This window comes from Thunnus thynnus, chromosome 9 (assembly GCF_963924715.1).
Source record: "Thunnus thynnus chromosome 9, fThuThy2.1, whole genome shotgun sequence".
Lineage (NCBI taxonomy): Eukaryota > Metazoa > Chordata > Actinopteri > Scombriformes > Scombridae > Thunnus > Thunnus thynnus.
In genome coordinates, this window is record NC_089525.1 from 23,669,350 (window position 1) to 23,685,095 (window position 15,746).

Consider the following 15,746-nt stretch of genomic DNA (forward strand, 5'->3'; position numbering starts at 1 on the left):
GGCAGATCTTGGGCTGTATTTACCCTTTCATGTCTCTGCTTAAGGGGATGATGCACCCCGTGGCTAAGATTAACACAGTGTCGTTTATGTGCTTGCCTTCTCATCTGCGATTCCTTCAGTGGAGTTGGTAAAGTTTCTCAACGGGCTGAACAGCAGGCACTTTCCTTTCATTGAGTTCTGGCTCTGACCCGTCCTGAGCATTACGTACATACTGTATAGCTCCCCTCAACCAACAGCTCACAGCACTGGGAGCTTGTCCCAGAGCAAACATTGCTCTCTCCTCAGGCAGCCAGACTCTGGTGTCAGAGTAGGTATTGTACATTATGTCATGATAGTTCAGGATTAGGAACACACTGAAACAATGTCGGTATTTACAGCTTCTGCTGTGACACAAGACAGATCAAACTGACCTGTCATGTTTCAATGTTGTAAATGTGTTAAATTAAGTAAACTCAGCTGGATTCTTGCTGATTTATGTTATGTTGTGCCAAGAGTACCGTTTTGGTGGTTCAGGCCACCTCAAAATGTAGGAAAACCTAAATGTGATGAGCCAAATTCACCAGTACATTGTGGCAAAAGGTGCACCATTAACCCTGCCAATGGGGATCGCCTTTCAGTGAGGAAAATAGTAAAAAACAAAGTCAATATTGAGAGGAGAATTTTACACAGCAACTCAGTCAAACGGTGGACCTGTAAAAATACTTCCAGTGAGCTTTGCTGCTGTAGAGCCCTCTCACATCTGGGCACAGCGGGCACAAAGGGCTGATTCAGTCAGGCCACAGTGGTAGGTAGCCACAAACGGAGGTACTTTCAGTATCTATTTTTCTGACCTCTGTGTTAACATGTTGGCTGTATTAATTCGTTGATTTGTTTTAAGTAATCTGAACCAGTTTAACCACATCTAAGAGTGATAACGCCAGAGCCATATAAGGAAAAGGAGTATGAATTGAACTGGTCCAACACAGTCAGTCCTTCACCTTTCTGATAACATCTGCAAGGCTAAATTCCCGACGGGAGCCGGCTACGTGAGAGGTGCCTGTTTGTGTACGTATGCATGTTATTTATTTCGTATCAGTGCAGTGTGCTCATACATCATCTGGCATTCTGTGACAGATGCTTTTGCTAGATATGTGTGACGGAAAAACATTCTGCTTGTCAATAGTTTGTCTTGTTGGGTGAAGAATGACCACAGGACTGACTGGAGTACCTATAAGAGGCTGGTGAACACTTTATCACACTAAAGATCAGGCTTACTTGTGACTTTCCATTTGCTTTAAGACACAAACAGGGCTGTGTCATGATGCACACATTTCAAGTCTTTAAGTGCAAACAAGTCATTTGGTCTATAAAATGCCAGAAGATGGTGAAAAATGTTGATCACCATTTCCCAAACGCCAAGATGATGTCCTCAAATGTCTTCTTTTGTCCGGACCAACAGTCCACAACCCAAAGATATTCAGTTTACTAACACAGAAGACTGAAGAAACCAGAAAATCTAAACATTTCAGAAGCTGGAACCAGAGAACTTTGATATTTCTTTCTTAAAATATAACTCAAAATTATTAATTGAGTATCTTAATAGTAGGCAAATTACTTTTATGTCTATCAACTAATCGTTGCAAAGTATTTCACTATTATTGGTATTGCTAATAATAGTTTTAGTGATAGAACAGTATATTCAAAATCAAAAGACTAGTCATCTTTCTGTCCCTGAGGCTTACCAATGTTGATGGCTGTTTCCTGTTTGTCCCCAGTCAGGATCCAGATCTTAATGTCGGCCTTCATTAGAGTCTCTATAGTCTCAGGCACCTTATCCTGGAGCTTGTCCTCGATCGCTGTGGCCCCCAGAAGCTGCAGGTTCTACAACAGAAATGAAGAGAAGACAGAAAAAAAGTCAGTAAGTGGCGACCATAACAGATGAGGGCCTTTAAAACATCATGTGTCAGAGAAACATGCGAGCCGGGATTGTGTCACTCACTCAGTCGTGTTTTTTTCCCCCTTCATCAGCTGCTCTTGTTTATCACCCAGAAAAACCACCACGAGCTTAAGAGGTTTTGGATCAGTTACTGTGCCTCTGTGTGAGCATCTGCCACCACGATCTCTCTCACACAAGCACACCCACAAAATACTGTTTGGTACTTTTCCCAGGAAACTTGGTGGTTCTTTTGGGCTGGTTAGGGGTTCATATGGGCCAAAGATTTGACAAGACCCAGGGGTAGAGGGGGAGACAAGAGCCAGCAGCAGAGGAAAAGCAGGGGAAGCTCTTTAAGTAGTGACCTGAGCCCTGCTGCCTGTCCGTCTGTAGCTCTGTCCGCTGTGATTATTTGAAACCACACAACACGGAAAACTGTGCCTGGGGAAGAACATGACTAGATCTGACGAGTCCTCATTTGCTGTTTTGATGTGAATTGTTCAATTGTTCCTGTGGTTGGTGTTAAAGGCATTCTTTGTGGATAATGAAAAAAAGAACCACTTGGATCAGGATTTCAGCCCCCGAGCCAGGGTGGGACCATAACACAAGTCACTAGCCAAATGCTGGTAGACTCTGTCTGGTGTTGGTAGACCATTAAGTATAATCTGAGTGATGAATGTTGGGTCTCAATGTCAATGCAGCAGTGAGAGAGTTCACAGCTAATGTGGAGAGACAGTAGCCCTCTTATCTGCTCATATTGTGCAGGAAGAGGAGTTATAAGTTTGCAAACAGGGGCCACAGTGTGGGAGACCACAAAGCTGGCAGTTTCTATTGGCTGCATTTAACACTGACCTCCTGATGGTTTTCCTGGAATATTCTGTCTAGTAACTGGCAGTTAAATGATATTAAGAGTCAGTAATCCAGGAAATATTCAAAGTCAGCATAAGCCAATTAGATAAGAAGTTGGGAAACTTTTTCATGAACAACCCGAGCAACTTACTTTATATTTTTGCAGGACTATAAAACATGACTCACTATAAAAGGGTGATTCAGCCATCATGTGCTTTACTTTCTAAAGCATAGTCATGTAAAAGTAATGGAAATTTAACATATAATGACTGAAGATAATAATTTGTGTTATAGGTTGCAAATAAGTACATCAAATACTCATCATTTGGATGCAATAAACATTTAAAAACAGAGTAAAACTGAAGGCTGAATTAAGGTTAGATAAAATTTCATAATTTTCTTATATCCATCTGCATTAAGTAATCAATTTATTTGAGAGATGATGTGAAAGAGTAGCTACAGATGACTGATTACCCACAGTGTTGAAACGTCTGTCTTTAAAATTTCACTGTGACTCCACTGTGCCACCATGTGGCTTTACTGTGTGTGTTTTCAAGTATAAGTGGCCCCAAAGAGCAATGAACCCCAAACCCTGGCAGCATCAGTGCCACACTCTGCCCATTAAGCAAGGCACATTACATTTTCCCCTCTGAAAGCTTTTATGTTTATTTCATGATTGATTGCTTCCATTTGTTTTGGGCAGCCAGGAGCAGCCATGAAGAACATGCCAAGTGGGTGATTTACGACTGTGGCTTCCTGTGTTTGACTAGTGCTTCCACATAGACCCACCTCACAGAAAACCAATTCTACCTGCTGGTAAAACCTCAGATTTCACTCTCTCTCTCTCTCTCTCTCTCACACACACACACACAATTTGGAAATCTGCAGATTTCCGGTTGTGATTGCAGTACCCACAGTGGTTACCCAGGAGGCCTTTAGTTCAGTCAAGTCTGGGCTTGCTGCAGATGCACAGAAGGCTTCCAAACATATGTTTTTCTACAAAGCAGCATGTGGACAGGTCAATAAATACAGGACTAGCGAACAAGGTGACTAGTTCAGTTTTCAAACCTTTTCTATCAGTTCATAGCTCTCCTCCAGTTTGAGGGCTCTGTTCTGCAGGGAAGTGCAGGCTCTGTGGTGGATCTCCAGCCAGTGCTGATAGGACGACTCACTGATGTCTGCCACCGCAAAGCACAGAGTGCGCAGCCCTGGATGAGAGAAACCCGGTTAAAATGTCATAATTTCTAACCATTTTCTATTTCAAAAATTTGTTGACTAGATTTTTAGCATTCAACACACAGTTCATGCTGATAGAGGCTGTGTAGTGTAACTGTTGGTGACCTATTTGCTTTATAGTTGAGCAAACACTATTACATGATAACTATACATTCATGACCTGCTTATAAGTCCTAATCTTTCATTTGCAATGGCATTTTTGGATTTATTAAGAAAATGAGGTGGGTGCACTATACAATCTTGTGCATATTTATTATCTTTTATATATATCCAGTATGTGTTTGATAAAGCCTTTTAACATTTGGACAAGAGATTGCTAATTTACAGTTCTTTTTTTCGTACTGGTCAATGAGTATTGTCCCTGTCAATTAGAAACTACCAAACACCAGAAAAAAAAGAAAAAACAACACAGGAGATCATTTCTTTTCTGTGTTTAACAGCCATAATAATAACTTACCTGATACTATACAGCAAAACTATCTAACCATCTAGCCACTCAGTTAACAAATGTGTAAAACTCAAAGTATGTTATTGATTTAAATAACATACACATCACGCCTGTGCAGAGAAGTTCACATAAACATAAAGCTGTTGGAAGTTTAAATCTCAGAACACAACAAAGACTGATGGATTCTTTGTTGAGTGCAAATTTTAAGAAAGATCAAATATAAAGTTACCGTAGTTACTGTTACTTTTGTCAAAAAGATACAGATATTATAATAATTTATTCAAAAAGTACATGATCATATTTTATTCATGCCTTTCCAAATGACTGTGACTGAAGATCTTCACAATCTGTACTGAATGCTATATTTAGCCTACATCAAATATTCCCAATGACATCATTTTGCTTGCATCTCACAAGGGGGCAGTATGAACACAGAGCAAGAGGAGACTCTGATGCAGTTTCTTTCTGCTCCACTGCCTTAGGTTAAGATTCCTTATACATCAGAAAATGGCATATAAATGTAAATTAGCAAAATATTCTACGGATTCTACTGCAAGTGATGAACGAGTGTTGATTATGACCAGAAATAAATAGGGAGGCAGAGATGTTAGAAACATCCGAAAAGATGTTTTACTTTTGGCGGCCAGGGGGCGATGTTTGTCCACTCACCCTCAGTGGCAAATTGCTCCAGGTGCTTCAATGTGATCTCTTTGTACCTAGAGCTGTCTGCCAGACGATCATAGATCACTGTGTCCTGAAGGGAAACAAAAACTCCTTGGTTACTGACACCCAGAGAAGGGAACAAAATGAACCTCCTGGACTTGGACTAGTTGGCAAATGAGTGTCTCAGGCACGATCCAGCCCTTAGGAGTTACACATTTTTGTTTCTACTCAGATTTGCCCAAAAACCCTGAGGGAATTTGTACTGAAATAATCACATGCTTAAAATTAAATTACGAGGGAATGAATAAATGCATCTGGATCCTGAAATGTATAAATTACTATAAATCTGAGTAGTAAGCTAAGTGTTTTAATAAGAAGTCAGCATAATATTAAAACATATAACAGAACCTGAAAAGTGTGAACGTGAAAACACAGAAAATTCAACATTTGTTTGTTATACTTGTCTTTATCCACATATTTACACAATAAGAACAAGTGAATAAGAAAGTCTCAGTCTTATTAGATGTTGATGGCAGAATCTACGATGGTGGAATGAGCCTAGTGTGGTAATTTCTAGTTCCTCAGTGCCTTCTTGTGAAATATAATTTTTGTTTCATGTATTTTGTAACATGAACATGTGTGAAATATGTTAATCTTGCTACAGTAAATGCTGCTGCTCATCGAAAAGATTCCGTGACAAGAGCGAGAAGCAATAAGGGGAGGAGAGCTTTCGACACTCGTGTATGTGGCGATGATGGTGACGGGCAGTCATGCGTTGCCATGGAGAGAGACACTCACAGCTCCTTTGCAGTAGAGGCGGATCTTCCCAGATGGGGTGCGCATGATGACTGACATCCTCTTCCTCGCACTGTGACAGAAAAAGGCAATGGGGGAGTTAAAAGAGAGAAGGTGGGATAAGGAGAGAAGGCAAGTGAGAGAAATCACATTACAAGGTGTAACAGCCACTAGAGCAAATTATCACGTACAGTTTGAGCTAGCATATGTCTGCTGAAATTAGAAATCATAGCGGTGGGTAACGAGATATCGCACCGAGGTCACACAATTAATTAGTATAAATCACAACGGCTGAAGGAAGATGATAAATTCTGATAGCATGTGATTCTTTTGGGGATCAGATTGCAAGTAAAATCATTTATGTGCACCTGTACGGCCTGTTTGGACAACAAATTACTGCTGCAGTTGTACGAATAATGACTAATAAAAAGAACTGTCATCAAAGTCGTACCTTGTAAACTCCAGCACATGAAGCAGCTCATACCTCTCCTCTGTTCCGAGCTGAATCGAAAAGAAACAGACAAGTCAACACACTCCAAAGAGAGACTGATTCCTCAACCTCAGTCTTCTTCTGAGACAACTTATCTTAAGTAGCACTAGCCAACCCTGCCACCCTGCTCCAATCAGCCTTAATTGCACTTTAAATGTGTTTATCAGTTGCCTGCACTGAGCTGATGGCGGGAGAATAACAAGGTAAAATTCAATTAACTTACTTAATTGTAGAAAGCGCTAGGTACAAGACAGGATGATTAAATAGATGCTGAGAGCTTTAGAGGGCCTAATAAAGGTTACAAAATTGGACAAACGTCTTACAGACAAGATGTTCTCAGCAGAAGATAAAAAAATGAAAAGGGTTTTGGCCTTTCTGCCTCAGCCTCTCTGAGTGCAATCATCAGGTTAGCCAATTAAGGGAACAACAGGATGGATGACCTAAGCTTTGGAGAGGACACACACCGTATCAGCTCAGGATATAATCACATTTTCCATTACTGGACCATGTTAATACAAAAGGCTGAGTTCTCTTTGGAATTATGCATACTAGTTTTTTTGGAACATCTGAGCATTGCGAAAAAAATTGCGAATTAATTGCTTAAGTTGCATCCTAGAGATATTCCACTGATTGTAGAGACATTAATACTTCATGAAAAAAATAATGGAATGTGCACTGTGGTTCATGAATTGCCGTAAAATAAATTTTGTGATGTAGAGTTGAAAGAAAATACATGTTGTTAAGCATGGAACATCTGACTTTTTTGTATCTCTACAGCACCCAATCATAACGGCCTATGTCTGCAGCTATCTAGTGATATATCATACAGTCTATGAACTGGTAAAAAATATAATTTGTTTTTATTATTTATGACAAAAAAGGTATGATAGTAAAGGTACAATACATTTCTTTACTCTGTTCTGAGATTTAGCTGATGCTTTTGTCGTTAGTATCACGCATCTAGCATTGAGAGCATATAAAGAATTTGTAGTACACAGTGGGTTTTTAGAGCTTTTTCTCTGAAAACAGCTGCCTGCTGTGGTCCAGGACAACACTATGAGAGCAGTGAGGGTGAACCAAGACAGTAAAGTTGTGAACCAGACAGCTTAACAATGACCTGAAACTTGCTATAAAGCTCCATAAAGCTGAGAGGAGCTGCAGAGTTGGGTGATAATTCTCTGAAGTTCATTACTGCGAGCAACGCCTCTGACATTACACATATCGATAATAGCTGCTTCAAGGTCTTGACTTGACTATCATGACGCATACATTAAATATGGAGTGAATTCATCAATCACTACAACAGTGAAGCAGTTTGCCTGCCTCCCTGCCGTCAAACTGATCTTGTCCAACTTACCATTTCCACGATGACACTGTCTGGGGTTCTACCAGAAAACACAAAGCCCAGGTTTTGTGCTGCTCTCACCAGAGCTCCTTCATCTTGGAGGCAAAGAGAAAACCGAAAATGTTACAGATGAACACACCCCTGAAAAAGCACACAGCCATGCTGCGTCAAGATAACATGGAATCTGAATGTGACATTTATGATAAGAAGTATATTCATATTTGCTAAATAAAACTAGTTAATCTTGACACATTTTCACAATGTGGGCAGAAACTGAAAGCTGTGGACCAGGTAGCTTATACTACAGCTTGCATGAGGATGCTGCAGTGCAAGAAAAAGGCTCTCTGCTTGTTTTTTACAGTTCACTTAACTAGCTTTCTCTTTGCAGCCGTTCCCCTGCTTTGCTTCAAACCCCAAAGCTCCTAAAGACCATGATTGTTCTAAGCAATCAGGCAAAAAGCCCCATCATCTCTCATATCAAAAGCAAAATGTAGGACAAAAAGCAGCAGTATTGCTTTGTTCAGTTATTAAATAACACACTTCAGCAAATCAGTGTGCATTTATTAAAGGCTCAATGATAATTTTGCATCACACATGTTAAAAGTATATGCAATATTTGATGGAAGAGTTTAAGTAGAGATGTAAAAACAAGCATTACTGAAATATATCATCTCTGATTAATATTTAGTTATTGTCCAGTTGATCTGTATCAATCGATGTAGCAGAAGCAGAAGCTTCAAATCCTGTCTTTTGAGTTTTTGTGATAAGAGCTACCTCTTTGTTTACATTTGGTGCCGCACACTGTGCCTTCAGGCACACTGACATTTTCAGATTTCATTAGGATGGTCGTTTATTTTTTAGGAAATTTACATACTGCTGCCAGGGGCAACCGCTACGTCTGAGTGCTGAAGCCAAAGTTGAAATGCTTTAAGCTGCAGTCATTCTAGAAAAATACAAAGGCAGCATTTTTTAAGGTCTCCGTGGTTAATTTCCCTTCTTGTTTGTCATGGAAGTGATTTCAAACATGTTAAAGTTTGAGAAGAACTATGTTTTAGGGCAAGTTTTCTTGATTGATAGGTGTCTCAGTCTATCACATCAAGCTGTGTATGTGATAGACTAAAGAATCACAGTGAAGCTCACAGAATCAAAGTGACATACACCATGCATTTTGTAAACAGGATATTTCCTTTTGTAATATGTTTCCTGGCTCTCTCCTGATGCTGATGATATATAAATGTCTTTAGGAAATACTGGAGGCAGTGGTGATGTGCTCCATTTGATAAAAACAGAGGTCATTAGATGGAAAATTAAATAGCTCAACAAAAAGAAAATATCAAGGACATGCAGTATCACTGATGCAAAGCACCTGGAAACAGGTCCAGCCTTTATCATCAAGAGCTGCAGCACCACCTGCTTAAGACTTGTAGTTCCTGTCCAACCTGAACAAAGTCCAACCTATCAGCAAGAAACATAACAGCTTCTGCAATTTCTGTACTTCAGAAAAAGGTGGCGCCGAGCACTACCTACAGACAAGGACAGTAACAGCTTTTTTTGGACGCTTGTGCCACCTAGAGGCAATGAGTGAAGTTTATTTTCTATTTTTATAGCTGCAGCTTCTGTGTTTCTATGTTTTTAATATTTAACATTCACTTAATTTGTAAACTGAGCCATATTTTCTTCAGAATAATGTAAGATTAATGAGCTCACACTGTGTTATTGTGAGGGTTTGGGGTCCTAATTTAGTTGTGTTTTGTGGGGAATATCTGTACAATAAACTTACATATTTTTGAAATCATTTACACAGCTGTTGTTTATTGGTGTAATATTTAACTCAGCACAAGTGACTATGTCCTTTTCAACTGTAATAATTACTACAACTGGTTAAAATTGCAGAATAAATTGTTATTGTTTTTTGATTTCTATGAGGCACATCATCTTTTCTACATCTCCAGGTCTAGACTGCTGCTGCTGCTGCTATTACTTCCCCTTTTGTATTGGTTGTTATGCACACATTTGGAGAATGCGCTGCATGCTAAACTTGAATGTGTAAGTTTGTGTTTGTTTAAAGCCATTTTGATGATGTCCTTTGTGTATAATATTGTGTCCTTTGTGTATAATATTTTTGAGTCCCCTACAAAGTCTGGGCTGTAATACAATTCCCAACCTGTACACACACATATCATACACTAGACTGTAGATAATCACAAACTGTATTACACTAATTCTACAATAGCTGTGTTCATGAGGGTGTGATGTACCTGGAGATGCTGCCTGGTATGTGATTTTTCCATCAGTGCGTTCAGGGACTGCAGTGTGACAGATGGCCATCATAGTCATGAACTCCAGGATTACAGCAGCTGTAGGCTACAGGAAGTGGAAAGGGCACTTTGACTTTTAATGTTCTTTAACAAAAGATGTTACAACAAAACAGAAACTAAATAACCAGAAAGACCTTGATGGATAGGAGGTGAGAGCGAGGTCAGAGAGAGTTCTGTTTGACAGATTCTGATAAACCTGCATGAGTCACAGCTGGCGTACAGATGTGACTGACAGATGACACACACGACCTGCTACAAAAGCCACGCTTCGCTGTCATTACATGTGTTGAGTTTCCGGTCATGTTCACAGATAATTTCACCTCAAAAATCTATACAGACTTGTGTCAAAGGTAATTTGTGGCATTTCTTTAAACCTTTTATGGCACCAAATGTGTGAGGTTTGCTGCATCAGGAAAGTTCAGGCTATAATAAAAAATGAAAAAAAATCTCCATTAAGTGTTACAGAGAATCTCACCACACCAACACATAACCCTTTAAATCTAAAGCTAGCTGTTTGCTCTCTGAACATTGCATATGCCTTGCATCAATCTGCACCAACCACTTACCCGAACACTCTAAGGATATGCTTAAAATTTCACTTTTCTGGTACAAATATGTTACTGTGATATCCAGGAGCGTATGTCACTGTAAAATCTAAATAAAAATGCTACTATTTAAGAATAATCTTGACCTGATTCATGGATTCCTCGAAAGGCCTGACTACTTATTACAGTCATAAAACTATAAAACTGGAAAATAGAAAGCTGGACAAGTTTCCCCAATAATTCTTTCTAAATAGCCAATAACTCTCCATATTGTTGTTTGAAGCCAAGTTGAGGTTTGTCAGGTTCTGAAACACATGTGGTCAGATTAATGACTGCTGGTAACAAGCCAAAAGGATCCCACAGAACTCGCCAGCTGCTGACAGACATGCATGCATGTGCACACAATATAAACCTAGTTCAGTTAATGGATAAAGGCCTAACCTAAATACTGAGAACATTTTACATTAATGAGGGGAAACATATGACTAACTAGCCATGGGATAGACTCAGACAGGCATCTGCTGAGGCTCCTGTCTGAGGCTGCAGGACCACCAGCTTCTAGTCAGTGACCACAGCTGAGGCAGAGATATCAGCTGCCTGCAGGGCTACGCCAGGCCTGAATCACACAGCAACAGTATGGACTGTAATCTGGCTGCTAATGGTTGTTAACAATAAGGTCGATAACAGATAATTATATTCCCGGTTCACCTACATTACGAGCAACCACTAACAATTAAAACTTTCAAAGGCATTAACCTTTACAGTAGTAACACACAGAATATACAGCAGATTTAAGATATAATACTGAATAATCTCATTAAAAGAGCAAGCTAACGCCATGCTATGAATTATTGACTGCAGATTTTTCAAAAGCACCTGCATTTCTATTCCCTTTTCAAACAAAAAGCTGTGCACACACAGACAGTATTATTAAATTTGCTTGGACACAGCAACTCTGATGAGAGCTCTCTAACAGAGAACAAAGGAGAAAATGAATGAGGTGGGGGAGGAGGCCAAATCAAAGGGCCTCTTGTAAATGAAAGTACACAGTGTCTATTACAGTCCAGGTGGCCGTGAGAGCTCCCTCTGCCTCCTAGCAGCATGCTAATCTGGTCTGGGTTGACAGGTATCCTCTGAAGGATGTGTCGTATATGTGTGTATATGTGTGTATATGTGTGTATATATGTCTGTGTGTGTGTGTGTGTGTGTGTGTGTGTGTGTGTGTGTGTGTGTGTGTGTGTGATTTTTAGATCCCAAGAGTGAGGACGTTTTTGGAAAGCCAGGACATTCAAAGGGATGTTTGAGGGTTGAAACTTAATTTTCAGGTTTTAGCTTGTTTTACAGTCAGTGATAGGGTTAGGCATGTAGTTGTGATTGTTAATTTTAGGAGAAGGAGCTAGGGAATGCATTATGTAAATGAATTTCCTCACAAGTTCAAGTACAAACATACAATATGTATGTGCTACAGCCAGGGAGATGGTAACCTAGACAGAGCGTGCAGGGCACATTGTGAGCTTTGCTCTGATTACACAATTAGATGTGACAGCTACCTAATACTGTGCTGCCAGCAATCACCCTCACTGACTCCTGGGAAATCTCTGTCACAGCAACAGTGACGGACACTCATCACTTCGGACATGGCCAGTGTGGAAAAAGTTGAAGGGTCAAGAGAAAATAAAGCAGAGAGCCTGGATGAGCTAGCAAACAAACACCCACGAAGGCTGCTGTAACTCTGCAGGCAGAGAACGTGTCCAGTGACTCAAGAGAACACGAAAAGCACCAGAGGGGATGTTTATTTTTGTCAGCACTGTTAATTCCCTTCTCCTCTAGTCTGCCATCCCCCTCAACACTGTATCAACACTACTCCTACAAATAGCCTGCAGTGACGCAAAACTGCTGTTAATGATAAGGATAAGTAATGTTTAAGTAAGAAGCATCCTGATGGCCATAAGGACAAAGTGTTCGGACTGTGAGAACATAAGGTGTTAAATGAAATGAATCACTTCATTTAACATCTATAGTGGCCTTATACACATGAGACCAAAGCACTGATGGCTTATTCATCGTGTTTGAACTGATGTTGCTCTTATAGATTTCATGGCAATGTCATTGAAGTTAACTTCCATTAAAATTCAGAACTTTCAAAAATTAGGACTTCATCATGACAGGAGTCTCCTCATAGATTAGAAGATGATTTACAGTAAAACAAAACTAAGTAGTTTGGAGAGGAACATGTACTGAAAAGTGGATTCAACTCAAAAAGAGTCTTCACCTGCACTGTGCCACCACGTTTACAAAAATAAAGCCATGAGAATCTACAGCCGTATTAGCATTTCTGTGTGGCCGTGCATTGAGCTACATAAATGCTAACACTAACGTGGCAACATGCTCACAGTGACAATGCTAACATGCTGATGTTTAGCAGGTATAATCGTTACCACAGTCACCAACTTAGTTTAGCCTGTTGGCATGCTAACATTTGCCAATTAACACTAAACATAAAGTACACCTGAGACTGATGGGAATGGCAATAGTTTTTGAAAATATTTAGCAACACACCAAAATATTGGACAAACTGAAACAATATTTTGTTGTCAATTAATCAAATAGTTGTCAAGACATTTCACAAATATCAACCTCATGGTGGCGCTACAGGGAAAGTTAAGGGATCAGTCACAGTCATTAGGACAGGAATGTCTGTACAAAATTTTATGCCAGTCCATTTAGTAGATATTAAGATATTAAGGTGAAATCTTTGACCTGCTGGTGGTGCTATAGAGGAGAAGTCAGCAGATTACCAAAGTCATAAAGATTCATCTTCTAGGCACTATGGACATCTGTACCTAACTTCATGGAAATCCATCCAACAGCTGTCAAGACACATCACCAAGAACCAAAAATGTCAACCTGCTGGTGGCAGTCAGTCAGATTCATACTCTGAGCATCATGGATGCCTTTACAAAATTCTGTTGCTATCAGTCCAGTAGTTGTTTAGATATTTCAGTCTGGACCACATAACTAACACCGCCATCCCCACGGTCATTCCACCAGTAGAGCTACAAAGATAAGCAGGAAAAACTGACTCACACAAGTGCCACAATATTAAGACATCAACTGTCAAAAAAACACTGGTACAACTACAACCCATTAGATTAATCATAAGCAGAATCATTACGAGACAAGTAGAGAGACCATGGTTTCCTAACAGCAGCTGGTCGTGAGCTTTAATTAGCAGTGGGCGCGGGGCTATCAATATGAAACTAAAGCAGATCCTAGACAAAGTCAATGTGTGGACGGACTCTGCTGTCATAACAGAGTAAACATCACAGTGGGATTACTACTTACCCTGGGCGGCGCCACTGTATGTAATTAGATGTGACATTCTGCCTCCCCCACGCTCTTCTGCAGCTGGGTGACTCAACGAGCCAATCAATCACAGTTTTAACCCATTTCATTATTACAGGTGGCCCTTACTGCTCCTGTCACAAGTCCTGTGACAGAACCCACATGCATATGATAGTCTGAATTTTGAGACAGATTTCCTGGGGGTCTATAACACAGATAAGATTATCAAAAATGGGGAAAAATTCTTAATCCAAATACTCTAGGTGGCACAATAGCCAAATATTTGGTCTTCTAATGTCCTATTTGGGCAGTTTTTGCGAGACTGATGCAAGTCTTAATATGCATACGTTCACACCACTGTAATCACTGTACAGCTGTGTAGTTTCCCACAGTGGATCAGCAAATAAGCGGGTCTTCATCCTGTCAAACTGAGCTAATTAGCTTGTTTGCCTGTCTGTTTACAATGTCTTGTAAAGAAATAGTAATCCACCCCTCAGCATGATATTAATCAAACTGATATTAGAGGCAATTGCCCTCAGTCCCTTTGTCTGTCAAAACATATCATCTTAGTCCAAAATAAATAATGTGTACCATAAACATGATGAGCGCCATGAAACATGACAGCTTTTTTATCATATTGAAGACACAACACACAAGCCAACACAAGTCCACCCCGTCACTAATGGCGAAAAGACATTATGCAGCTGGCAACCGCACACAATTAGATTCAAAATCCTTCTTAATTTTGTCCTAAACAGCGGCCGTCACTGCAGGCGGGTGGCGGGGAACCCTGACATTACTTACGTGATTACTTTGGAGGTTTTCCAGTAAGCTCGGGTCATTAAATCCGGCCTCGTCTGATGAGTGTGTGCTGTGGCTGGAAAGAAGAAACAGAGAAGTCAAAATAAGTGAACACACTGGTGCACAGACTTGATAGCACTGTAAAAACTGACAGCAGACTAGAACATGTTGTCGTGACAAACTGTAAAGAACAAACTGGCTATAATTCATTTTTGTGAGTATATTTTGACAACACTGTTTATAACATTAGGAGTTGACATAAAAGGACACCTTTCTAGCAGCATCTGACGGTTCTCCAAACACGATAACAAGCATGACTAAAGTGTCTCTTGTACTTCATGTACTAAAAGAATATTAGATAGAATATGCTATGATTTCCCATCGCATTTAAAAGAAATACTCTCTATTAAGTTGACCGTTACTGTGCAGCCCGCTAGGCCAATTGGAATGTGATGATTAAAAATCAACTTATGTTAACATAAAGATAAAGATAAAAGAAGGCCTGGAACTAACAATTATCATTATTGATAATCTGCAGAGTATTTTCTCAATTCATTGAATCGTCACATTTAAGAAGTTGGAACAAGTGCACTCTCTGCATTTTTGCTCGAAAAAAAATGAGAGTAAATTAATTGGCAACTATTCAATTCTTCTATTCTTCTATTTAAATTAGATAAAACTAACTTCCACTGAGACTGGCACCACAAAACAGGTCTCAAACTGCTATTAACACAGCCAGGCTGTGTGCCAACAGTATCAACATTTGTTGACAGCAGTATCAACCGCAATGCAGACAGAATGCAAATGCAGGTCCCTTGATCTTTGGCAATGTGATGTACAGTGCGACTATTTTGGAATCTGTCCATGCTGGCAGAAGTGGATCATCCTCTGAGAAAGCGATGCCCTGAAATGGGACTTTTATTATTTCACAATGCACCCAGAATCCACACTCATTCATTTAATCATTTTCCCTTTTATGTATCATGTTCACTTCAGGCA

General features: G+C 39.9%; 1 protein-coding gene across 8 annotated transcripts in view; it reads right to left on the reverse strand.

Moving 5' to 3' along the window:
- The window catches only part of atp8a1 (ATPase phospholipid transporting 8A1), a 108,576-nt gene that overhangs the window by 42,561 nt on the left and 50,269 nt on the right, over positions 1-15,746 (reverse strand). For all 8 annotated transcript variants that reach the window (XM_067599780.1, XM_067599778.1, XM_067599779.1 and 5 more), the window contains 8 exons: positions 14,751-14,823; positions 9,997-10,102; positions 7,751-7,833; positions 6,355-6,404; positions 5,907-5,976; positions 5,115-5,199; positions 3,830-3,969; positions 1,722-1,860 (listed from right to left, as the gene is read on the reverse strand). In XM_067599780.1, coding sequence (XP_067455881.1) covers positions 1,722-1,860; positions 3,830-3,969; positions 5,115-5,199; positions 5,907-5,976; positions 6,355-6,404; positions 7,751-7,833; positions 9,997-10,102; positions 14,751-14,823 — 746 coding nt within the window. The remainder of the gene's footprint in view (positions 1-1,721; positions 1,861-3,829; positions 3,970-5,114; positions 5,200-5,906; positions 5,977-6,354; positions 6,405-7,750; positions 7,834-9,996; positions 10,103-14,750; positions 14,824-15,746) is intronic.